The sequence below is a fragment of the Narcine bancroftii genome, chromosome 2, assembly GCF_036971445.1.
Source record: "Narcine bancroftii isolate sNarBan1 chromosome 2, sNarBan1.hap1, whole genome shotgun sequence".
Classification (NCBI taxonomy): Eukaryota; Metazoa; Chordata; class Chondrichthyes; order Torpediniformes; family Narcinidae; genus Narcine; species Narcine bancroftii.
Genome location: NC_091470.1, coordinates 12,976,857 through 13,003,241, shown reverse-complemented (window position 1 = coordinate 13,003,241; position 26,385 = coordinate 12,976,857). Strand labels below are relative to the sequence as shown.

The window sequence follows — 26,385 nt, the reverse complement described above, 5'->3', positions numbered from 1 at the left end:
AACTGAATCTGGCAGTGCAGTCTTGAACAGTAGTGGCTGAGAACACAATCTTGAGGTGTGCCAGGGCTCAGTATTTTAGGACACAAGGTTTTGCTATCAATCCAGACAGAGAATGATTTTCAGTCAAGAAGTTCAAAATCCAGTTGCAGAGAGGTGTGTTGAAGCAAGGACAGTTTATTCACAACTTCAGTGGTATGATTGTATTGAACACTCAGCTGAAGTCAATGAAGAACAGTCTAACGTTCTAGTGGAGGGTCAAGGCTATAGCATTGTCTGTTGGCTAGTTTGAAAGGGAGGCAAACTGGATTAGGTCCAAGGTCACTGAAAGGTGGGATCAGATCTGTCCACTCAAACCACTTCATGACCGTAGAGATTAGTGCCACTAGGCAGTAGTTGTTTAGACCAGTTACTGTTGCTCTCTTGGGCACAGGATGATGGTAGCTGCCTTGAGTCCTGAAGGAACAGTGGATTGTTGCAGTGAGATGTTGAAGATGTCCATTAGGGCCCCAATCCTTCAGCACCCAGACCAGATACATTGACTGGTCTTGCTGCTTTTCATGGGTTCACCCTGGATAGGATCTCCTCACCTCAGCCACAATTATGCAGGGCATCTGTTCTTTGGGGCTTTCTGTACTATCACATTGTTTTTTTCATCAAACCTTGTCACACTGAAAATCAGTGTTTTAAGACCATTTAAAAATTAAATAATGAATGACTTCATGTTTTTCCAGACTGTATTCATTCTTTGAAATTAATTTCTGCTTTTATAATGAATAATCTTATATTTCCAAACAGCTGCAGTGTGCTCCGGTCACCATGTCCAGGAAATATTACATTCAAACATTGGAAGTAGGCAGAATTATTCTGCACAGGAAGATGGCATCATGTGGAAATATTATGTATTTGTCAATTGTCATTTTTAATATTTATACTTATAAAATACAATGTTAAATAAACACCATAGGAAGATTAACTCCCAAAACTGAACATCCTATGACACCCTCAATTTGGAAAAGTAAATTTCAGTTTAAAAGAGTTATGAATGCAGCTCAGACTATCACGCAAGCTACATCCCATTGTCTCAGAAAAGCAGCCAGTCTTTACCCATGCCTCCTGGCCACACACTTTTCTCTTTCCTCCCATCACATGTGTACGATGACACACCACAAGATTCAAGGACAGTTTATTTCCCAACATTATCAGATTCTTGAATAAACCCCACACCAGAGCTCCTGCTCTGTATTAACTCTGCATTTTTCCCCCCAACTGTTGTACAACTGGACTGCTCGCAAGACAAACTTTCTCACTGTATCTCAGTGCTTGTAACAATACTTTAAAAACTATACCTAAAATATTAATTCTATCCCAAATGCTAAAATAGCCATCTTCTGTATTAAAACCACAGAAGGAAGAAATTAGGTGTAAAATGTTATTCATAATAGGGTTCACTTGGTTCATGGCGGCACTGTCAGGGATGGCAGTGCTGACAGAGAAGCAGCACTCCTGCGAGTTCCAGCCACCCAATTGACTGTCGTCGGATTTGCACGGGCTTTAAATGGCCCATTGAGGGAGATGACTGTGCTTTTAGTTGAAATCCCATGACCATGGGCCTGCGCCCAAGATAATGATGCCTATTAATCGACAGTGGGCACGAAGGACTCCAAACTCTGGGAAGCAGAGGAATGAAGCAGGTACTAGAAGACAAGAACTTCACGCAACGTCTGAGAGGGAGAAGTGGAGGAGACGTCCTGCTGGGACGGTGATCCTGGCAGGGAACCAGTGAGGGGGCTCTGTGGCGGAGGGACCAGTGCATACGGCAGGCCTGGTGAGGAACCCACAGAAGCTGTGGGCTGCTGGAGACTGGCTTGAACGAGCTGGAGGAGTACCAGGTGTCGGAACTGGGACGTGAGGAGGTACTAAGGGTGCTGGATGGTCCCTGACCATGTCGGAGGTTTGGATCTGGAGCTCAGGTTGCCAACGGTTTGCACTGGGGGCTGTGGGGGCTGAGGAAATGAATCTACGGACACTTGGTGACTCTGGGGTGGGGGACACGACTCTCTTTTGCCTTGCTCTTTCTGACTGTAAGTCTGATGTAAGATTCTAAGAGATACTTAGGCAATTCCTGACGGTGTCGAATCTGTTTACCTTGCAGCAGCAAAAAGAAATTTCATGTAATATGACAGTTTTATCACTAGGATAATAAATTGAAGCTTGAATTCTTTTCACTCTTTATATGAACCTCCGCATGTAGCAATTAACAACCACCTCAGTTACCTCTTACAAAATTTAAGAGTTGATTCGATAACATAGACGAGTAATACATGGACCTGAATGTGCAAAACAGGCATGTTCGCTTCCTTGAAGAATGTCAATGAATTTGTAATAACTATTTGCAATTCAATTTCACCAAGTCAGTGATAGGTTCTGGTTAAATTCCAGTAAATTTCTGTCATGATCCCTCAGATTCAGCCCAGGAAATGTACATATTTATACGGAAGAAAGATAAACTTTCTCCATACAGTATCATCAGGCGGACAGTGTGGATTCAGGAATTATACATCATGTTTAACTAACTGGAATTCTTCAAGGGGATAACAAGTGTAGTGGTCAGAGGGGATGTGGTAGTCTTAGATTTCCTGAAGAAATTTGATAAATGCCCCTGTCATAAGACAAAGATGAATAGAGTTGGGAGATAATGTGCTTAGAGGGTGCTGTACCGCATTGGTGCTGAAACTGTTCAAAATATACGTAAATCTCTTGGAGGAGGAGACCAAGTGTAGTTTCAAATTTTGCTGAAGCTGTGGTAAAATCAATTGTATAGAGGACAGAGAGTCTGCAGAGATACTGCAGACAGGTTAAATGGGAAGATGGTTTACAATGCTGTTAAGTGTGAGGTCATCAACTTTGAAAAGAAAAATAGTAAAATGTACAGAAGAAATTAAAATAATGAAACAAATATATAAGATAGAAGCTGGGAGGTTGTTTCCACTGGCACATGAGCAAGCACTAAGGCACAGAATCCCAAGATTCAGCAGAGTAGATTTAAGACAATAAGGAGGAACTGCTTTTCCCAGTGTAGTTATTAATCTGTGGAATTCTCTGCTCAAGAAAGCAGTAGAGAGTACCCCCATGAACATTTGAATATATAGATTGAGAGATTGTCAAATAGATCGGGGGTGGGGGGGTGTGGATTAAGGGTTTCGGGGAATGGATGGGTCAGTGGAGCTGTTCACAGCCAGATGGTGGACAGCCTACTCCTGCTCCTTTTGTGTTCTTTAGATAATGCATTATTTAACTTTTGAGTCCAATCCTCTCAGTGGTGAAAATGTCCTGATACTAGTCCTAAGTTTATCTTCAACGAGTTTGAATCCACAGCATTTATCCCACTCTCATAATTTAACAGTGGCAGAGAAGTTAATGAACTGGTATTCAGAAGTCTCCATTTTTGATAACAACACAAATTCAATTCTCACCAGTTAAATTCAGTTAATTCATCTACATTAAGAAGTTGGTGATCATGAAAACCAACAAAATGCTGGAAAAATCCAACTAGTTCACAGTTGCCCTTTGGCTATCAAAATCTGCTGTCTATACTTGCTTTAGTTTATAGATAAGTCCTGATTCAGAAATGCTAATTCTTAATTTCATAAGCGATGCATTTTGGGAAGTTAAACCAGACCAGGACTAGCACAGGGTGAAGAGAGGGAATCAAGATACAAGTGCATAGAGGAACAGTTACAACATTCAAAAGACATTTGGACAGGTACAGTTTAGAGGGATATGGGCCAAGCACGGACACTAGATGGCGTCTTGATCAGAATGGATGAGTTGGACTAAAGGACCCATTTCCATGCTGTGTAACTCAATGACTCCTCCTTTAAAAATTGCATAACAAGCCAGCAGTCCATGAAACAATTAGTGATGGACAAAATAGATTGCAAGTATTACTACAGGCAGTCTGAACAGAGAATAAATTGAAATCTAACCACGTCAGACTTGAAACCAACCAGAGCAATAGGATTTATTAGTTTTTTTTTTAAAATACTCAACTCCCAAATCTGACTCAGAGACATGTTGGGTAATTGGGCTCTACTGAAAAATACCATGATAATGCAGTCAGCAGAAATGTATTTGTGTTGCTATTGGAAAGCTAAGTGCTATGTTACAGCCTTTGAGTCAATGCCTTACACAATTTAAAAATCATTGCTCAAAAATCTGAGATAAAATTTGCTCTCAGAATCTGTGCATAAAAAGAACAAATGAAAGGCAGTGTGACTCCAGTTGTTGGTAAGCACAAGAAAGGGTAAACATTAAGAATGTGCTTCCCTCAACCTTGCAGAGCATCATCACAGCAAAGGCAATAATGGATCCTGTGTCCAAACCTTGGAGTATCACTGTGCCAGGGAAAGAAAGATCTCCTGCTCCACTCCGCCAAGCATGGTCATGCAGTGGCAAATGGCAGCCTTCTTAAATCACGAGCTAGGCAAGATCAGTGACCAGCTCTACAGTGGCAATAAATAGCACCTAAATGAACCCCTCAGAGATTTTTTTTTCCTTTTTTTGTTTAAACCCAAGTGAAAATATTTAACAGTGTAACTGGAAATGTGATATATTTATTTCAATAAACTATTGCATTGCTTATTTAGTTCAATCCTGACCAATCGACCCTGACCCATCCTAAACCTGACAAACACTTGGGTTAGTAGTCAGGTTCCAGTCCCTATCCTGTGAATTAAAGAACTAACCTCTATAATCTATAGTACTCATTTCCACACTAGACTACATTTCAGCTTCCACTGTCCTTTAGGTAGCAAAGACAGAGATACAGAACCCACCTTTTGGGCCTTGAGCCCTTCAGAGTATGAGATTTCTCCTATTTTGATGAAGGGCTCAAGGCCCAAAAGGTGGGTTCTGTATCTTTGCCTTTGTTACATAAAGACACTGTTTGACCTGCTGAGTTTCACCAGCACCTTGTGTTTTTTACTTCAACCACAGGGTGAATACAGAATGTTGTGATTTATTTCAGTTTCCACTGATGATGAACTTTACAGCAGAATCCTCCAGAGCTCAACTTAAAGCACTCAAAACAACTTTTAAAAAAACAGGTCCACCAATTCATCATATAAATTGATGGTATTTCAATCAAATGTTATTAAGTATTGATAGGTGCAGCAATAATAATTCATTGTTTTACTTGAATTTTAATGTTAAAAGCAATATTGAACTCCCACAACCACAAAAGTCTGAATCTGACCAAAACCCACACAGAGCAAATCAGATCAAATTTGTGAATAGGGTTACTCACCTGGCATATCTTTTCCCATATTTCATCACAGCCGGCCTTTTCTTGAAAGCTGAGGGCCAAGTCATAGTTTTCTGCTTCTGACCACACAATCAATGTATCCTAAAGTGTATCAAAATTAAGAAAGTCAATAAAATGAAATCCACAAATATCGACATCAGAACGATTATGTTGCCCATTTCCAAATCGTGTACAATTTGAATGAAGCATGAGGATACTCTTGTATCAAAATTCTATGCTGACTGGTTGCATCACAGCCTGGGTTGAAAATTCACGTGCCTAGAAACACAGAAGGCTGCAGAAGGTAGTAAATATAGGTGGACCTCCCTTCCATTGAAGCCATCTAAGTGAGGCACTGCCTCAAGAAAGCAATCAACATCATAAAATATCCCCATCACCCTGGTCAAAACCTCTTCCCACTGTTACCCTTGGGCAGAAAGTACAGAAATCTGAAGACCAGAACCTCTCGTTCAACAACAGCTTTTTCCAAGTTATGAGGCTCTCTATAGACTGCTTTGACAACACAAAAGGATTATCGCAAAATCCCTTTTTCTCCCACTAGAATAACTGTAAGTATAATCTTTCTTTTGTAATTATTGTCTCTTTTGATGTATATTATTGTTTGATTGATGAGTTCAGGTGCACGTATACGTGGTACAATCAGTGTGACCATTAACATGTTAGGGTTACAATTATCATCAAAAGTTAAAGGACACTGTAAGTACAAAATTACAAACAAATCAAATACATAGGAAAGAACAATTCTACAAGCAATAAAGTCGTGGTTATTTTAGTTATACTTAAGATTATCTTTACTGGTATAGCCTTTTTGAGTTCCCAATGCATCTAGCTTTTGGCTACTTGGCAATTTATTCCTTCTCTTAAATGTACATTTTATTCCTTTCAAACTTCCTCCAACAAGAGGTTCATTCTCAAACTATGATTCAACATACACAGTATTTCTCAAGAAGCAAATGATCATCTGAGCACTCATGTGCAAGACTTGTTAAATTTCTAGCGTATATCAAGAAAAGTAGAGGACAATCTCATCCATAATGTGCTTTACCGCTCTAGTCTCCACCACGATTGTGAAGATATTGGCCTTGTGTTTTTTCTTTGAATAAACGTTTTTCATCCATTATCCAAAATTCCTCATATTAAGAAAGGATACAATGTGCAAAGTGTTGTTGTGGCTGCCATTAATTAGCCACCAGACTCCATGTGAATCAAACAATTAGTGTTGGATGAGCACCTGCTTTCTCCATGTTAAACAAGAGGAGATGCCAGCTTGTATAATAGAAACACATTAATATGCAATGGAGTGTGAGAGATTAAAAACTCTCCAACATACAATTAATATTCTACATTTAAGCTAACTAAAATCGTCCCATCCCCCAACAAAATGAGAGTAAAATGTAAAATACTCAATGACCAGTAGATTCACCCTCATTTTACCAAGCAACCACTCAAATAACACCACTGGTGCGGGTGAAGGTGGTAGCAGGAGAAAACTTCTTCAGTTGGAGTATTTAGTCACCTCTTAAACATGATTAATTTTGTGCTATGATTTTCCTTCACTTTTCATCCCATTTTCCCACCAATATTGTGCAAACTGGAGGAATATCTGCTGTTTTGGGTGTTGATGACACAGCTCCACAAATACTTCAAATACCAGACTATATACATTGGCTTCAGCTCTGCCTTCAACACCACATCCCAAATAAATTCATCCCCAAACTCCAAAAACTTGGGCTCAGCATCCTCCTCCCCTGCAACTGGATCCACTACTTCTATCCCACAGAAAACAACCATTGATGATTGGTAGCAACACCTCCTCCATAACACCATAGGCCCATAAGGCTACACATTCAGTTCCCAACTATATTTCCCTGCACAGCCTTGATTGTGTGGCCAAACTCCAATCCAAGCTGTTGTAGCCTGGATCTCAAATAATGTCAGGACATAGAAGGGAAATAGAGGGGCTAGTGGCTTGGTGCCAGAACATCAATCTCTCCCTCAATGTCAGCAAGACTAAGGAGATGGCCATAGAATTCCAGAAGAGAGCCAAAGCTCACCCCCTTATTTACATCAATAGCGTTGAAGTGGAGATAGTAAACAGCTGTAAAACACAAAAGTCTGCAGACACCGTGATTGAAATAAAAACACATTCTGGAGAAAAAACTCAGCAGGTCCAACAGTGTAACCATACAACCATTTACAGAGCGGAAACAGGCCATGTCGGCCTTTCGAGTCCACACCAGTTCACTAGAACAACTCCACTAGCTCAAACCTCCCGCTCACCGCCAATAACCCTCCGACCCCCTCCCATCCAACCTTCTCTTAAATGGCAGAAGGGACCATGTGAATAAACAACCATTGTTCCTTCGTACTTTATATAGCAAAGATACATATCCAATTTTTGAGCCCTTCATCAAGGTACGGATGGATGTAGTAGACAGTTTTAAGTTTTTAGGAGTTAAACATCTCCAACAACATTGATGTGATGGTCAAGAAAGTGCACCAGCGCATCTACTTCCTCAGAAACCTGATGAAATTTGGCATATCACCTGTGTCCTTTAAAAGGATCCTGTCAAGTTGCAAACATGAACCGGTCCACTCAAAACTGCAAGAAACTGCAGAGCGTTGTGAACACAGCCCACACCACCACAGAATCTTCCCCCTCTATATATTAATGCTGTCCAACATATCAAAAGACTCATCCCACCTCAGCCATGCTCTCTTATCCCTCCATTCAGGAAGATTAACAAGTGTGAGATCACACACCACCAGATTCAAAGAGTTTCTTGCCTGCCATTATGAGACTCAAAAGCCTCACTCGTAAAATGCTCTTGTTCTAACTGATCTCTCCCTCTAACGCCACACTCTGTTCTGTGCTTTTATTGCTAAACAACATATGATTTTGCTGTGCTATGTGTGGATCACTGGCTGGACTGCACACTAAATCAACTTTCTTACTGTATCTTGCTACACACGACAATAAACTTGAAATTAAATATATCCAGAAGCAATACAAATGTAATCTAAGAGAGACACCAGTATTAAAGGCAAGCAGCAGTAACTTTGCCCAATACAATGTCCAGTCACCAAGTGCTTTATCAAGATACTACCACCACACCCCCTCCATCCCGAACTTATTCTAGATTTCAGAAATAAATCACATATCAGCTCAACAGAAATGTAATGTATTGGTCAACAGCAAACCACCCATAAATTAAAGAAAAAGCTACGAACAGTCTGTACAATATTCCAGGAAAGTCTCATGTTGGTTCTTTCAAGTCTCTTAGTTTCCAACAATATCATTTAGTTAAAAGGCAAGTCTGCAGAAACTGTCAAATCATTTAGTTACCTGATGAATTTTTAAATGATGTATATAATTTAAATTTTACTAAATGCCAAATGTTAAAAATTCCACATATATGTGAACATTTACATGGAACTTGAACTTGTGGTCCTGCTAGACTGCGCTGGTGACAGAGTGGGACGAGTGTACACTACTGCAACACAGCAGGTCCAGCCAGAACAGCAGATATGATATGTGCTTGTTATCTTTTGTAGAACATGTAATTTGTTTGATGTAAAAGAGACAGCAATCTGACCAAAACTGCTTCCATCTAACCATCAGTTGGTTAAAAATACACCAAAGCAGCTGTGCACTCACACCAAGTGCATGGATGTATCCATAGCAACTCACTCATTATGGCTACCTTCTAAGCAAAGAAGAAAATATTCACTGTTACTTCACAAATGATTAACAGCTCAAAATCAGCCAGTCAATTAAAATCAAGGCTTCTGACAAACATCTTGTGCACCAAAAAGATCTGACGTCATGACATTCAGCAATAAAATCGACAGACTAAAACGATATTTTTTTCTAGGGAGAAGGGAACTGCATGGAGCTGGTGGGGAGAAGGAAAAACAAACAGGGCTGTATTTTTCACATTGCCTCAGCTGCCATGAGGGACTTCAATAGAAAAAAATCTTGTGCTACAAAAGAAAACTGAGGAACAACAATGTATTTGTCTGTAGTGCTTTAGTTTGTCAACTAACTAACAATCTTGATTAATTTCCTCCTGCATGAACACACACAACCAAATTGACAATGTTTTTTCACAACATGCCAAAGCAGTATTTGATCTTGTATTCTGGTTTATCATTCTGAATACCAAAAATGGTGCATGTTGAAAAACAAATGGACAATTTCATATTTTATTGACGACTCCAACTTTAAGCATAAAATCTAGGATCCCTGAATTTCATACATTTATGATTACCATCCAGAGCAGCAAATAACAAAACATTTAATATCCACAATATAATGGGCGTTCCAACGGAGGTCAGTGCCAGAGTAATTGAATTGCTTGGATTTCAGTCACATTCTTCAGCCCAGTGTCCATGTTGGTTTCTTTTATTTGATTATTTTTGAATTTTAAACCACAGTGATTACATTCAATTAAAAAATTACTTCAAAAAATTATACATGTTGTTACGAGCCCAAAGGACCCCAAAACCCATTTTCCAATACAAGTGGTTTTTAAAACAAAAGTTATTTTTAAATCAACTTTAAACATGAAAATAGAATCAAACTTTAACTTAACTCTATACTTAATTAATCCAAATTAACCCCCTTCTCATTCTAAGCACATGTGTATGTAATGTGTGTATAAATTTAAGAAAAGTTCTTTGGTTCACAGTTCAACCTCACTTCTTCTTCCAAGTTCTCTGAATGCAGGCAATTCTTATACTGTGCACAGAATTTAACATGTATAAAGTTCACCAGGCTTTGGTGCTTAAATGGTAAATGTTTTCCGCTCAGGAAGGTTCTTGTAGGGTTTGCAGAGAGAGATTTGTTGTTCCAGGATTTCCACAACCATTAGTCACCTCAAGGTCTCGCTGATGAAACTTGCCCGATCAGGGTTTTCCAGATAGTAACTTCTTTCTTCAAGCTACCACAGAGTTCCATTCCTCTTATTCCAAGAGAAACATCTAGCCATCCACATTCTTTTGGAACTTTTCATCAGTTTCAACCAGCTCTTCCTGGCTTGCACTGTGTCACACACACACAAGCTAAGAGGGCTTCTCTTCTCTCCCTCCCCTCTCTCCAACTGAAAACTTCCAGCTAAAAACATGTGATTCACTCACTTGCAAAACCCCCACCTTCTTCAGCAACAGGAGTTCTTTCTTCTGCTCAAGCTGTTGTTAGATAAACAAAACCCAGTGGTGTCCTTCCTACTTGTAACTATCCTGGCTCCAGTTCCAAACAATGGTCATTCATTCAGTTCAATTTAACACCTACTTGTGAAAGTTGTTTACATCCAGAGATCTTCAGTATTTCTTCAGTCTTTCAAATAAGATCTGCTTTAAAATGAATTTAACCTACTCTAAATCTTAGCAAATTCTCCCAAATTATTTATCCATTACAATGTGGTATATATCCCCTCTCTGTCTCATTCCACCCTCCCACTTCCCCTCTCCCCAACCCCTAAAGGAAAAAAAGACAAATAGAAAAAAGAATGAAAAGGAAAAACCAGAGGATGCAAAGGGAATAAAACATTTAAACTATAAAGTGCATATTGGAGATTACCAAAAAATTAGGTCTTCTGAGAGACTATTAAACATGGAAACCCACATTTTGTAAATATGGGCACCATATTTTCCAAAACACATGATATTTATCTCACAGACTGTAAGTAATCTTCTCTAATGGTATACAACTACGAAGTTCTGCATGCCATCTTTCCATACCCAAGTCTATTTCTGACTTCCATGATATTGCTATACATTTCCTAGAAACTGCTGAACCAATTAATTCAATTAGATATATATTTAATTTTGGTCTTATAATTTTAATATTACTCTGGGAATTTGACTCCTGTAATTCGTTCCAAAAATTTACCTACCACTATCCTTTAGAGAATGGGAGAGAAAAGGAATTAAAAGAATAGAAAATTGTTTTTTGGGAAATAATTTATTAACATTTGAACAAATAAAGTACAAATATGGAATAACTCATGGAACAATGTTTGCATACCATCAACTGAAAGTCTACTTAAAGGATAAATTGGGAAACAGACTGAAGAAGGAAGCAGCTTTGAATATGTGATTTCAGAAACAATGATAATAAAAAGATTTATAACGAACATGTACATCAAGCTGCAAGAGAAGGAAAATGATGAAATAAGCTATAAACCTAAACAAAAGTGGGAATAAGATTTAAACATAAAGATAAAAAATGAAACAGGGGAAAAGTTGTGCTCTGGAACTATGAAGATTATAATAAACACAAGGTTACGTAAATACAGTATAATTGGTTACACAGGTTATATATCACACCCCAAAAGTTAAAAAAATGGGATCCAACATTATCAGATAGATGTTTTCGCTGTAAGAAGGAAATGGGAACAACAGTACATGCAATTTGGGCATGTGAGAAAGTGGAAACGTTTTGGGAAGATCTAAATCAGATAGTAAATAAAATCACAAAAAGCAACATACCAAAAAATCCAGAGATCTTTCTTCTAAGTAATATAAGAAGTAAAGAATTAGGCCTCAAACTGGAGGAAGTGCAAAAAAGATTTATTATGATAGCCTTAGCTGTAGCAAAAAAATGTATGTCAACTTGCAAATCAGAAGAGAGCCTGAGAGTACAGCAGTGGTACATGGAAATGAATAAATGCATTCCATTGGAAAAAATAACATATAATTAAAAAAATAAAGTTACAGTATTTGAACAAATTTGGGAACCATACATGGAACATAACAGAGAGGGCTTGCCTCAGACCTCCACCCCCTAAAATGATAAGAAGACAAAATGACTTGATCTAGCATGTAAAAGTAGATGACACAATTTTCTTGTTTATTTTCATTGTGTGATGACATCGTTTAATGGTTTTATTGTATTGTATATGTTGAACATTTAATGGGTTTTGGAGGGGGTGGGAAGAGGGGAGGGTAGGTAGGGGGAAAAAGGGGAGAAAATGCCACTCTGTATATTCAAGAGGGAAATGTTTGTGTGTATTTTGATTGATATGGTTCACAGTGTGAAAAATTTAAAAAAATTGGAAAAAGAAAGATGACCAGAATTGTGGCCTCACCAACTCCCTGTACAGTTGCAGGAGAACCTTCTTGCTCTTAAAGTCAAATCCTGACAATAAAGGCCAAAACCCCAATTCTTCCTAATGATGATAATTAGAAATGAATAAATTCTTTGGCTTGGTTTTGCGGAACTGTTATCATGGAGGCTGGAGTCAAGCATGTGGGTGTGGGTAAGTGTAAGAATATGGTTTGAAAGGGTGTCAGTGTGGTTAATTATGTTGCAAGAGCTAGAAATCACTAGAATGCAGTTAGGAATATGGCCAGAGTCAAAGGTTGAAATATAATTAAAAATGCCAGCGTAATAAGGGTCAGAAACAAGGCGAGAGTCAGTAAATGGGAACATAGCTACTTGTGAGGATGGAACCTGGGACCAAGAATGGGAGTCAAGATAGAGCCTATGCTCCCTGCCAACAAGTGAATTAAAGATAAAGAAAACATTTATTATGTAGCACCTCCATATTACAGGGCATCCTAAAATGTATTATTTGCAATATGTGATATCCAATCACAATCAGATCCCCACAAGACAAATCAAAAAGGGAGATTCCATGAAATGTCTTAAAAATAGAAAGGTTCAAAGAAGAATTAAAAAAACTAGGGCCCAACCAGCTGAAGGCACACCCGCAAGTGGTAGAGAAAACTGTAGCGCTATCAATCAACCACATTAGACTGAGAGTTGTGATTAATAGGTTTTAATCACATTAAGACATCACATGTTGCTGGCCTGGTTTCAAGGCAGGTACTGAGGGAGGAGTTTGGGCGTAACAACTTTTATAAGGATTTCCAGGAGGGAGGAATCACAGGTTCAAGGCACAGGCCAGCTCATACATACAGTGGTGGCACCATAAAAGCAAGACTGCACAAGCAAAACAGAGAATCTTAGAAAACCTTCAAGGTCACAAGAGATTAAAGATAGCATATAATAACGAAATTTTATGGACTAATTTTTGGGTAAAATTTATAAACCATATAACCATACAACAATTACAGCAAGGAAAGAGGCCAATGTGGCCCTTCTAGTCCGCACTGATCCAAGTACCCTCCTTTAATCCCACTTACCAGCACTCTGCCCATATCCCTCCATCCCCCTCCCATCCATATACTTATCCAACTCTTTCTTAAATGACAAAATTGACCCTGCCTCCCCCACCTTTCCCAGAAACCCATTCCACACAGTAATCACTCTCTGAGTAAAGAAGATCCCCTCATGTTACTCCTAAACCTTTGCCCGTCAACTCTCAACCCATGACCTCTTGGATCCATCTCTCCTACTCTCAATGGGAAAAGCCTTTCCACATCAACTCTATCTATCCCTCTCATTATCTTAAACACTTCTATCAAATCCCCTCTCAGCCTTCTACGTTCCGAGGAATAAAGACCTAATTTGCTCAATCTTACCTTGTACTCCAGTTGCTGAAACCCAGGCAACATTTTTGTAAATCTTCTCTGCACTCTCTCTATCTTGTTAATATTCTTCCTATAAATCGGTGACCAGAACTGGGGTCGACTATTACATGAATACTACTTTTGACCCTGGTATGTACGTACTTGTATTGCTCAAGGTGTCGAGAGTTCAGATGGGTGGGTGGCTGGGGTGTTTGGTGCTCGGACAGACGGGCAGGGGCCCGGGCAAGTGAATGCAGTCAGGAGCTCGGATGAGCATATGGCAGTGATGGTTGATTTTTACACGCGAAATGGAAATTATCAGATTTTTGGGCCAAAAATAGGGAGATGACTTTTACACAGTATCAATTATTACACACGTATATATGGTAGAAAAGCCTGCCTCAGAAGGAGAAAAATTAGGTTGTTCCCAGAATGCAGTTCAGTATTCTAACCTACAATATAAATTTATCGAGGTGTCTTACCTGCTGTTTTTGATAAGCTGTGTTGGGATTTATTTTTGATTCAAGGAGCAGAGAACCTAGAGAGAAAGGAAAATAAAATTAGATGGTCAAGCCGGTCTTGTAATCTGAACAAGCACGATCTTTTAAAATTATCAACGTGTTACCTGAAGGTATTGGTTTATGATTGAAAATACTCACTGAGGCTACTTCTACCCCTTCCCCATTCATGTTACTTCACTCACAGCCTAATCAATACAGTCAATTTTCTCTTCATATCTGTTTTCTATACACCAGAGATGGTGAATATGGTACTTCCCCCCTGACTCACTTCATGGTCTTCAAAAAAGGTTTTTAGCTAACTTAGCAGAATGTGACCTCAGTGGCTCCTGTAAGCTGTATAGTGTAAAACAATGATACATGTATTATATCCCAAAGTTCAGCATAAAAGGCCAGTAGCAACATGTAGCACTTTTATTGGAAAGGTCCTGGGGTTACTGGTAATGTTACTAGGGAGAAACAAAAGATAATTTTTAACGTGAGAAACAGAACTCCATAATATGAGCAATTTGAATATTGAGAGAAAAAAAAGTCATTTTAAATATGAAGCCATGAGCCAGTTAGATGACTGATGAATGTTTTAATTTTCCAAAATTTCCTAAATTTTGTACCGTTCCACTGGATTGGAAAGTATTGAATCTAATTCTTTCATTTAATAAGGGACAAAATTCAGAAAATTGCAGGCAAGTTCTGCTAACATCCAAAAGGGAATACTGGGCAAAATACTGCAGCAGAATTCTTAGAAAAGCCTGTCAGAAGAATGATTTTATGAAAAGGAAAATCATTTAAAAAATTTATTGAGTTCTTTTAGAAGTATTAAGGATAAAAGGATACACTTTCTCACCCCCCCCACCCCCCCACCACCCCGACAGCATTTGACAAAGTTATTGCAAAAAGCTCACGATTTTGGAGGTGACACACAAATAGAACAGGAACTAACAGGAACACCTGGTTCAAACAGGCCTCATTTGTACCGGTGCCCACGAAGAGCGTGCTAACCTGCCTAATTGACTACTGACCAGTGGCACTCACATCCACAGTGATCAAATGTTTTGAGGCCGGTGTTGAAGCCTATCAGTTTGTGTCTGACCAGTGACATGGATCTGTTCCAATTTGCCTACTGAAGCAACAGATGTCATCTCACTGACTACACAAAGCCCTAGAATACCTGATGATCAAAGACATGTAATGAATATTATGATGCTCTTTATCAACTAGTTTGGCATTCAACACCATTATCGCCTCCAAGACCTGGGCCTCAATACCCCACTGTGTAATTGTATCCTGGATTTCCTCACCTCCAGACCACAATCAGTGAGGATGGTTAAGAACATCCCAACAGTCTCTCTCAGCACCAGAGCATCACAGAGCTGCATTCTTAGCCCCCTGCTCTATTCCCTTCACACCTACGACAGTGTGGCTTGGGACGACAATAAGACCACCTTCATATTTGCTGGTGATACCACAGTAGGTGGGTTTGTACAAAGGGGGGGGGATGAGTCAGGAGATTGAAAACTTGGCTGAATCTCGCACTGAAAAGATGGCATGCAGAACTTCATAGTTGTATACCATTAGGGAAAACTACTTATAATATGCGAGACAAATATCATGCTTTACAAAATTTTAGTTTGCATATTTGATAGGCTCTCTGAAGACCTCACTTCTTGATAACCTCCCAAAGATTTTATTGTATTAATGTTTTAATTTCTTGGTTTTTCTTTCTTTTCTTTTTTAGGGGTGGGGAGGGAGAAGAGGGTGGGTTTGTGGAGTGAGATGATATATACCACATGTATCAATTTTTGGAAACAATTTCCAGAATTGAATGTAATGTAACTATTAATTGTGGTTTAAAATTTACAAATAAAGTATGAATAAAAAAAAAACAATCTCGCACTTAATGTCACTAAAATCGAGGAGCTGATTGGGGAGTTTAGAAGGGAAAACCCAGAGGTGCGAAAGTGATTATTGGGGGATCAGAGGTGGCGAGGGTGAGCAAATTTCAATTCCTGGGATTCACTATCTCAGAGGACCTTTCCTGGACCCATCACCACAATTTCATCAAAAAAGCTCATTAACGTCTTTACTTTCTCAGAAGCTTGCAAAGGTTGGGTATGACGTCAAAAACCTTGGCAAAGTTCGAAAGGTGTAGAGTGGAAAGTGAGCGGTCTGGCTGCATCATGGCCTAGTGTGGGGGCACCAATACCTCTGAGCCGAAAGCCCTGCAAGAGGTAGTGGACAGGGCCCAGTAGATAACAGACAAAACTCTCCCCATCCTTGAGAAAATCTACATGGAACGCTGCCCTCGGAGAGCAGCAGCAGTCATCAAGGATCCACACCCCCCAGCACATGTTCTGTTCCTACTGCTGCCATCAGGAAAGAGGCATAGGTGCCACGAGACTCCCACCACCAGGTTTACCAGCATGAATATTTATTTGCTGTACTACACTGTTTCTTTGCATTCCTTTCTTTGTTTACATTTCTCTCTTTGGTCAATATATGCTTTCTTGAGTAAATTTTTTTGGCACTACCAATAAGTAGAAATTCGGCCTGGTCTGCAAGAAAAAGAATCTCAGTTGTATGTGGTGGCATTTCAGATTTATTGTCACAGTACATATATGACGAGGTCCTTACATGGAATGTGAGAAACAGCACCTCTCATCTTTATACAATATCTCAATCCGTTCCTTATTCCAACACAATTCTCCCAACGGTTACAACATCCTTACATTAAGTATGAGGAATAGCACCCTACCTTCCATCTGGGCATATTACTCAGGACTCAATATTGAAGTCAACAATTTCCACAAGATACTTTTCTTATTATGACACAGTCAGATACCATTCGGCCTCATGGAACTCTGCTGGCTCCCAACACAGCAATCCAAAAGGTTCCTTCCCTGTTTCCGTCCGCCACCTCTGCCTTGTCGCAGCTCTGCATCTATCAGATGCTCACCTTTGATTCCTTTGGTACCTACGCAATAAATAATTTGCAATAGCCAATTAACCTATCCACATCTGTGGCTGATCTTTCTCTTTGAGTCAGAACTGATGGGTACAGGATGTAGGATCTATCTGCATCTTCAACTTTTCTCTCTCCATTAGAGCAACCTGATCTGAATAACTCCAGCATTCTCTCCCCCCCCCCCCCCCAAGATTTCCAGCAAATCTAGCATTGGTACTCACAGATTAAACATTTTTATTTGCTTTCCTTCCTCCAATCCTCATTCATCTTCCTTTATTTACATTTTACAGATCAGCTCTGATTAAACAAATATCCATTACCATTCAGCAGTTGTGATAACTGTGACAGAGTATATTAGGAGATAAATTGGGAAAGGTCCTCTGGGCCCGTAACAATACCTTGTCTCAAGCCATCCCTGTCCTGTGCAATGAATGCACACTTGTCCTGCTTTTCAGGTTTGACGAAAGGTCACTGACTTGAAGCGTCAAATCTACTTTTCTTTCCACTGATGCTACTGACTGCTTCCAATACATTGATTTTATTCCATATTTTCTCCTACCTCTGCCTGCAAGAACTCTTTTTTTAAAAATTTTGCTACTATTTTAATACTTCTTCAATCTTTTGTTGAATTGCTGGCTTGGAAGGAAGAGTTTATGTACACTGTCTATGCCAGCACTGAGTACAGCAATTTCATCAATCCCATTTCCCATTGCCTTGCAAATTCTTCTCCGTCAGCATGTATCTAATTCCTTTCCAGATGCACAAATTCATTGTGCTTCTACAGCTAATACAATAATTTCCATGTTATAATTATTCTGTTTAAAAATATTTTTCTTACATTTCCTCTTTTTTAAAAAATATTTTAATTTTTTTCTCCCTCCCCATGATATTTAAAGAAAATGTAAAAAAAAAGGAAATATTAATTATCCCAAAAAAAACTACCCAAAGGTAGTAATGCCCTAAAAAAACTGGGTGTGGTAAACCCCACTAGTGGTGGATAACTATCAAAGATTTCAGTGCTATCCACGCCCCCCCCCCCCCCAGCCAGAAATACATTATTTACATCAACACAAATACTGTAAGTATATTCAACTCAGTGACTCCATTCTCAATGATTGTTCTGGATCTTCAACGTCAATAAGACTTTGTGTTAAAACTTCTTTCTTTCCATTCTTCCCATTCTCATTTGCCTTCTTTTTAGGCGACAGTGGCGAAGATCTTCCATGTCCTCGCGAATTTGGTAGTGAATTAGCAAAAATTAATGCATCATGGTCATTTTCAAAAAAATTGAGATTGAAAATGACCATAAAAGACTTAATACTGCAGAGTAATGAAAAGCAAATTTGTAACCCTTCCGCCACAATATGTCTTTAGCCGAGTTAAATTCCCGATCGCCTAATAACCTCTTGACTCAAATCTGCATAGAAAAATACTCTGTTCATTTGGACCATCATTGGAGATTGACTTTGTCGGGCCGTCTGCACCGCCAACCGTAATATCATTTCTCTGTCCTGGTATTTCAAACAAAGAATTAAAACCGCCTGTGGCGGTTGTCCCGGTAATGGTTTCTTTCGTAACGCTCTACATGCCCGTTCCAATTCTAAGCCTTCCGAAAAAAAAACTCCTTTCCCAACACCTTGGAAATCCAGTTCTTAAAATTTTTTATTGGATCGGACCCTTCAATACCTTCTGGGAGACCCACAATTTTCACATTATTTTTCCAATGAATCAATTTTTTTCATTGTCTTTCTTCTCTGAATTCCCCAATCCACAAAGGAATCTTCCATTTTTTCCATCTTTCCCTATTACGTTCAACTTGAGTTTTACGTTCAAGAAAAGCTGTTTCAATTTGTTTTTAAATTTTCTTGCACTGTATCCACTGATTTAATACACTTATTAACATCACTCTTAACTGCAGTCATATCTTCAGACAAAGTAGTCATTTTGGTTGTCACTTCTAAAAATCCTTGAGTCATTTGTTTAAACATATTATTCATTTGATAAGCAATCCCTTCCAGGACTGTACACACAGACTCCATTCCAGATTCCACTTTTTGAGGTCTACCTTCTCTGGTCTCCACCTCCAATTGTTCCTGTAAGCTGCTCAGTAAAGGTAAGTCTGTTTTTCTTCCAGCGTTGTCGGTCCCCTCCCGGTGTGGCCGCTCGGGCCCTCCCATAGCCCACACATGGTCCAACAGGTTCTGGACCCTTGAAGCACCGCGCATGCCTGGTAAGGCCAGGGACTGTGCAGGTGCGACTTCCGACACTATTCTGCGCGTCCCCAGCCCACCCGACGGCAGCCCAGGCTCTTCTCTCAGCCGGGTTGCCTGCGCGCCAGACATCGTGGACGCGCGGTTCGGCACCGGTGTCATACTTAGCCGGGCAGGAGTCCTCTGCGCCTTGAAGATTCCAATCGTCGAGTCCATGGCTTCAATTGAACAGGGAGGCCTCAATTCTTCAGCACTTTTAAAACGTCATTTCTTCTGCAGTTGAGTTTTCTTTTTTTTACATTAGTAGCCAATATAACCCAGTTATGTTCCCAAAAGTAAAAATACAACTTTTAATCACTTTTATAAACTTTAAAAACAGGTGCTTAAAAAAACTAGCTGAGGGAGGGTGGGACCGCACGTCTGTCCTCTACGCCATCTTGCCACGCCCCCTTACATTTCCTCTTATACCTTTTAAATTTAGGTCTCTTGTCCATGAACACTCTCTCTGTATAGTTCATCTAAACAATTCATGATCTTTACTGAATCATTTAACCTTCTTTGCTCAGAGGAGAAAGATGGTAATAATGTCTTCACAACTATAAACCTACATCTTAGTTTCAATTAATTGATTATTATATTTTTATATATATTCTTCCTGCTCTGGGATGTTTAAATGGCGCAGCCAGCAAAGATTTTACATCACAATGCCAGAACCTCATGTTCAATTCTCATATCAGGTGTGGACTGTGTGGAGTTTGCATATTCTTCATGACCACATGGGTTTTCTCCCACATCCTGATAATATGCAGGTTGTTGGGTTAACTGGACACTACCCCTAGTGTTTAGGTGAGTGGTTGAATCTGGGGAGAGTTGATGGGTATGTGGGAAGAATAAAAAAACTGGATTAATATATTTTATATTGGCTCGGGTTTAAAGGGCTGAAAGGCTGATTTCCCTGCTGCATCTCTTTAGATCATGGCTTCCCAAACTTTTTTGTACTCACCACCATTTTGGGGAGGACTTGGAAATTGCAGAACCGCACATTAGGGTTAGGGTTAGGGTTACAAACCAGAAGCCGACTGGAAGTAGAATGACGTCAACTTCTGGTTTGAGTATGGTTTAATTTAAACTAAATTATTTTAAAATAATTTAAACTAAATTATTTTTCTTAAACAGTAAATAATCTGAGGCAGTGTTTGCAAAATCCCATTTCTTCAGAATTTGATCATCTTGTTTCAACTGAATATTAACCAAATTGCAAATACAAGTATCACCGACCTCCCAGACCCCAAATGCCCACCCACAGGCCGGATCTTCCAATGCCTCCTGATATCCACCTTGGCCCTGGCTGCCTGCAGGTGAAGCTCCTGGTGGCTGCAACATGATTTGCATCCCAGCCCCTGCTGCCCACATGCCCAAGCTTCCAACACCTGCATCACTAACCCTTGTGCCTGCCAACCAGATTCTGGAGGCAACATTGCCTCTGCCGGTGACCCTGATGCAAACATACCAGAGCCCCCGAAGCCTCTATCAGCGCATGTTCTGATCCCTACCAACGACATTCTGGCGCGAGGGGGAGAGGAAGTGAACAAAAGAGGGGGAAGGGGAAGGGAGAGAGCAAGTGAGAGGGGGGAGAAAGGGAATGGGGGAGGGGAGGAGCAAGAGGGGGAGAGCGAGGGAGGGGGAGGGAGTGAGCGAGGGAGAGGGAGCAAGGAGGAGCAAGTAAATAAGCGAGGGGGAGGTAGAGAGCAAATAAGTGAAGGGGAGGGAGGGAGCAAATAAGCAAGGGGGGAGGAAGGGAGCAAGTGGGTGATCGAGAGGGGGTGGTGGGTGGGAGGCAGTTTAAATTTTAATAATGTGGCCAGTCTCACGCCAAAAGAAATCCGAGTCTCATTGGTTGAAATTGGCATCTTGAGGCCTGACGTCTGCCCTGCTGACGTCAGGTCTCAAGACGACATTTTGTTTTGTTAGCGTGGAGGCAACTGTTTAGAAACACAGGTAAAAGGTAATTTAAATTTAAATTAAATAAAAACAGTTTTATTTATTACTACCTATTTCTTCTGCGGAACCAAGTTTGTGAAACACTGCGACATTGTAAGAAAATTACAACTACATGTTCAACTATAGTTTTGTAGATTTTTTTTCATCCTTGGTGCCTTTTACATTTTGCTCTGTGCATCAAAATAACAGCTGAAAATGATGACAGGTAACTATTAAGTGAAACAGTTTACATATGATTGATGTTCAATTCTAAAATTATGTGAGCCAACACTGATAATTCCAATATACTACCTCCACCATGGATTAAAAGATGTATTAGGCTTATTTTAAACAGCGAAGATTGTGAAGGATTCAGAATGGCCTGTGAATAAGGGAAAGAGCCTTGAAAATGTTAAACAGGAGGAAGTTCAAATGAAGTTTAGAGAATCAGCATTAAAAAGACGAGTCAAATGAGCCTTTTGATGTGAAAACTCTGGCTTCAGTATTTGCCAATTCAAAGAAATAAATGAGAGAGAAGTCAAATACATATCTGAAAAGGATGCCTGGGTACACAGGAAGCAATAAAAAGAAACAGGTAAATTAATGAACAATGACAAAATTTAATTCCATTTACCCATTCTAAAAATTGGGAAACAAAGTTGGTAAGCTGAAAAGCAAGGACAATATGGCATGCTGTAAATCAGAAATAAAAACAAATATATGGCATGACAGCCAGCTTCTGTGAATGGAGATTTAAAGTTTCAGGTCTGATGAAGGGCCCTGATCTGACATGTCAACTTTCTTAATTGAGTATCTTCTGAGTATTTTTACTATAACTTCAAAATAAAATATAATCTTTGAGCTTTAAAAAAACCCAATATAAAAAATCATGTTTCAAAGAATAAAAAAAGTCACACTGTTGCCAGCAAAGATAAGCATTCAGTAATTTATTAAACCAAGTCCAAGAAAAGTTAAACTCATTGTCAGAGTACATACAACTCTGAGACTTGTTTCTGCGGGGCCAGGCTGCATTACCACTTATTGGTAGAACGATACTCAAATAAAACATACAAATGGGAAAAATGGAAAGAAATACAAACAATAATTGCATATGATGTACAAAAGAAAATAAATATTCAGTAATAAATAGTGTGCAAAGACTCCTTAAATGAGTCTCTAGCCCTTTTTCCACTGGCATCTCCGTTAGTTGGCCGTGCAGTGTCCCGGGGATAGGAAGCCGCTTGTACTGTTTCCACTGGGCCACCTTTAACCAGGACACTAAGGGTTTACAAAATGGGGCTGCTCAGGGCCCATGCTTCCTACCTGTTGGCGGGCCTTGAAGCCCATTACATACTAGGCTCTAAATTGGTCGGTCGAACAGAGACCAGCTAATTTAAAGGTGAGACAGGTGCGGGACGCATCATGCACCCATCGGAAGTTACCGATATCCCTGTTGGAAGTCACTAAAACTGATCTATATTCATTTTATGGACACCTGCTGATTATCACAGCAACGTGCTCACACTCAACACTCAAGCCCCCTGCCAATGTGTTACTGATGATGCACTCATGCATGCATTGACATTATCTTCTACCTGGGCAGCCATCTATTGATTACAGCCAAGGACTACAAGGGTTTTGAACAGGCTGAACTCAGAACTCACAACCCGTCTTCAAAATGAGGTTTTCAACAAGCTTGCCAGCTTGTCATGTTACAGCTTCCAAAAGCCACTGCAGAACTCAGTTCTCTCTCTCCAAGAGAAATCTTGTTGGTTCTTTCCTCTCTCTCTCTCTCTCTCTCTCTCTCTGTGCTTGCAAAACCACATGACCCTTCTTAGAACAGCAAACTGCAACCAGACAGATTGCTGGCACTGGAATCAGTTTCTGCCTAGACATCTGTTGCTTTAAAGGTAATAGTCCACAGCATCAGTCCAATTAACACCTAGTTGTGAAGTCTCCATAGGAACTCTTCAAAGTTTCTGTAAAGTCACTGTGGACATATCACTCTTTCAGCAAAGCTCTTGCATTTTAAATGAGATATGAAGTTTAAGTATCTGTGTGTGGTGACCTACACTCAACCCCCACAATCTATCTCTTTTAAAGACATATTAATATATAATATAAAATATAACCCGTAATATGCTGCTCTCTGATGTCAGTATTTCAAGTATATTTTCTTGATGGTGGGCAGAGTTTTGCCCGTGATGTTCTGGGCTCTGTTCAATACTTTTCACAGATATTGGCACCCCCAATCAGGCCATTATGCAGCCAAACAGCACACTTTCCACAACATCTGTGGAAGTCTGCAAAGGTTTCCAACGTCATACCAAAACTCCGCAAACTCTTGAGAAAGTAGAGGCACGGATGCGCTTTTATTCATGATGCCATTTGTGTGTTGGGTCCAGGAAAGGTCCTCCAAAATAGTGACACACAAAAGCCTGCAGACACTGTGAATGTAGTAGAAGCACAGAAATGCTGGGAGAACTCAGCAGATCTTGCAGAGTCCATAGGAGGTAAAGATCTATAACTGATGTTTCAGACCTGAGCCCTTCAAGGACCTGCTGAGTTCCTCCAGCATTTCTGTGCTTCTCCTCTGAAATAGTGACAACCAGGAATTTAAGTCTCCTCACCCTCTCCACCTCTGATCCCCCAATGATCATTGGATCATACACCTCTGGTTTTCCCTAACATCTCCAATCAGCTCCTTGGATTTAGTGACTGTGAATGAGAGGTGGTTTGGTCACCATTCAGCTAAGTATGCCAATTCATCCTCTCTTTTTACCACCACTGTGGTACCATCAGTAAATTTGTAAATGGCGTTGTTGTCGTACCAAGCCACGTTAGTTAAATAACTCAGTAATGACAGCTTTAATCTATCCTGTGACATTGGCTATGAAGATAACCTATATCTCTGTGCTTGCCATGATTTAAAAATCAAGATTCTGTTTACTGTTATGTACCCAACAACGCACAAGAAAGTTTTTTTTATTTTGTTTGCTCCATAAAGGCAGAGAAAAGTTCAAAAGTGACTTCATGACTTCACTTGCAACCCCGAGATTCTTTTTCCTGGTGCCAGGCAGAATTTCTACCTCTCAGTTGTGCAAAAAAACTGTACTTTCAGAGCCATTGTCAAAACAAAGAAGCAAAGAGAGACCGTTCAGAGACATTGTGTGGATCCAGCTGCTGTAAACTTAACCACACGGCCTCCTGTCTGCTCCAGCGATGAATCCAAGCTCAAGGCATTGAAGTCACCACCCCCCCCTCCACCCCCATCCCCTAGTTTCAAATTCCTAAAGCACTCAAGGCCCTACAGGAGCCCTGTTCACCAGAGGCAATTTACAAATCCCATTCCCAATACCTGGTCCCCAGAGGCCAGTTGCCAGCTGCCCGCAATCTGGGTGAGATCTTCGACTGTTGAGCCCCGCACTGGTCTGCTGCTACGGATTCCTATCCTGTATGGTCTTTTCCCAAGCTCCTCCTTCTCAGAGGTGGGGTGTTCTCCCACTTTGGTGCCTTGCATTGATCCGCTGTTTCTCTGAAACCCACAACCCTTGAGGTCTGGGCTTAATCAAGGTCGGTGCCAGCACCTTGGTCAGTGGACTTCAGTAGAAAAGTCACTATTGGCCTTGCTCTACAGGCATTTAAACATACATAAACCATCAGGCAGGAAGGCTGGCCAGTTGGACCCCACAGAGGAGTATGGAAAGACATCTCTTTCCAGGTCCAAATCCACAGCAGTGCTACCCGTTTGAAGTGTCTGAAAGGTAACTGTCATTATCCTCTAACATCTATCCACAATTGTTCTATTCTTACCTTTTCCAATCGATGGTAATATTATCTCTTCCCATATACACAGTATTATCATTAGACCCTGCAATACCCCTCTTTAAGCTCCAAAATAGAGTGAAAGTGCATTAATGTATAATGACAGCCTACACCTTTACCTCACCAAGACATGCACTAACTTCAAACTGAGAGATTGTTCAGTAATTGATGAGCAGAATTTCCTTCAAAGGCCTTCTGCTTTCATCTCAAATTTTGTTCTCCACACCACCTGTCTCAATCAAGTTGATTCAAAAGCTTGTTGACATACTTAATCTCTAAATAAGCTTTTCACCTATGCTTTTTATTACAATGTGCTAAATAAACACAAGTTGTTGGAAGTGAAACACAAAAGTTTTTCAGATGCCATGAAGGAAGTAAAAGCATACAGAAAGGCTGGAAGAATTCAGCCGGTCTTGCAGCATTCATAGTAGGTAATGATATATTACAAATGTTTCAGCCCTGAGCCCTTCTTCAAGGAATAAGCAAAGAACAGGAAAGCATTCCAAGTTATTGGAAGACCTGCTTGGTTCAGTAAAAGCAAAGTGAAACTGACAGAATGAAGTGAGATTTTTAAAAAAAAATGACAATTCGGCACCTACAATTCGAAGGCCCAACAATTTCCACAGGCAATTTCCAAGGGGTCACAATTATTGCACATCTTTTCAGTTTGAAAGTTAAATAAGTGAATGCAAAACCATCGTTTATTCAGCAAGTGTAACACACAATATCAAGTTCAAATGTAGGCTACATGTCCCTTTTGCCTGTCGAGAGTCAAAATAGAGAAATATCTGTTCAGGATGCATCTCCTAACCCTCAATGCCTTATATAGCTTGTTTCAAATCAGCAAACATCATGGCAACATAATACAGTAGAATCCTCTGGGAATCGCAGATGTTGGATATGCGAATTTTCTGGTTGACTGAGACTTACTCTTCCAATGCCTAACACCTCCACTAAAATACAAAAGACAGTGCCATCATTTGAAAAAATCAGTATTGTAGTCTTTAATTATGTAAAGTTCACTTTAATCAGGTAATCCTGTAACTTACAAAATTTAAATTCGCCGCACTGTAACAGCATTGGTCTAGC

The 26,385-nt window shown here is 39.9% G+C and overlaps 1 protein-coding gene across 4 annotated transcripts in view; it reads right to left on the bottom strand.

Moving 5' to 3' along the window:
• The window catches only part of smek1 (SMEK homolog 1, suppressor of mek1 (Dictyostelium)), a 198,652-nt gene that overhangs the window by 112,248 nt on the left and 60,019 nt on the right, over nt 1-26,385 (bottom strand). For all 4 annotated transcript variants that reach the window (XM_069915878.1, XM_069915879.1, XM_069915880.1 and 1 more), the window contains 2 exons: nt 14,284-14,339; nt 5,306-5,404 (listed from right to left, as the gene is read on the bottom strand). In XM_069915878.1, the coding sequence (XP_069771979.1) occupies nt 5,306-5,404; nt 14,284-14,339 (155 nt within the window). The remainder of the gene's footprint in view (nt 1-5,305; nt 5,405-14,283; nt 14,340-26,385) is intronic.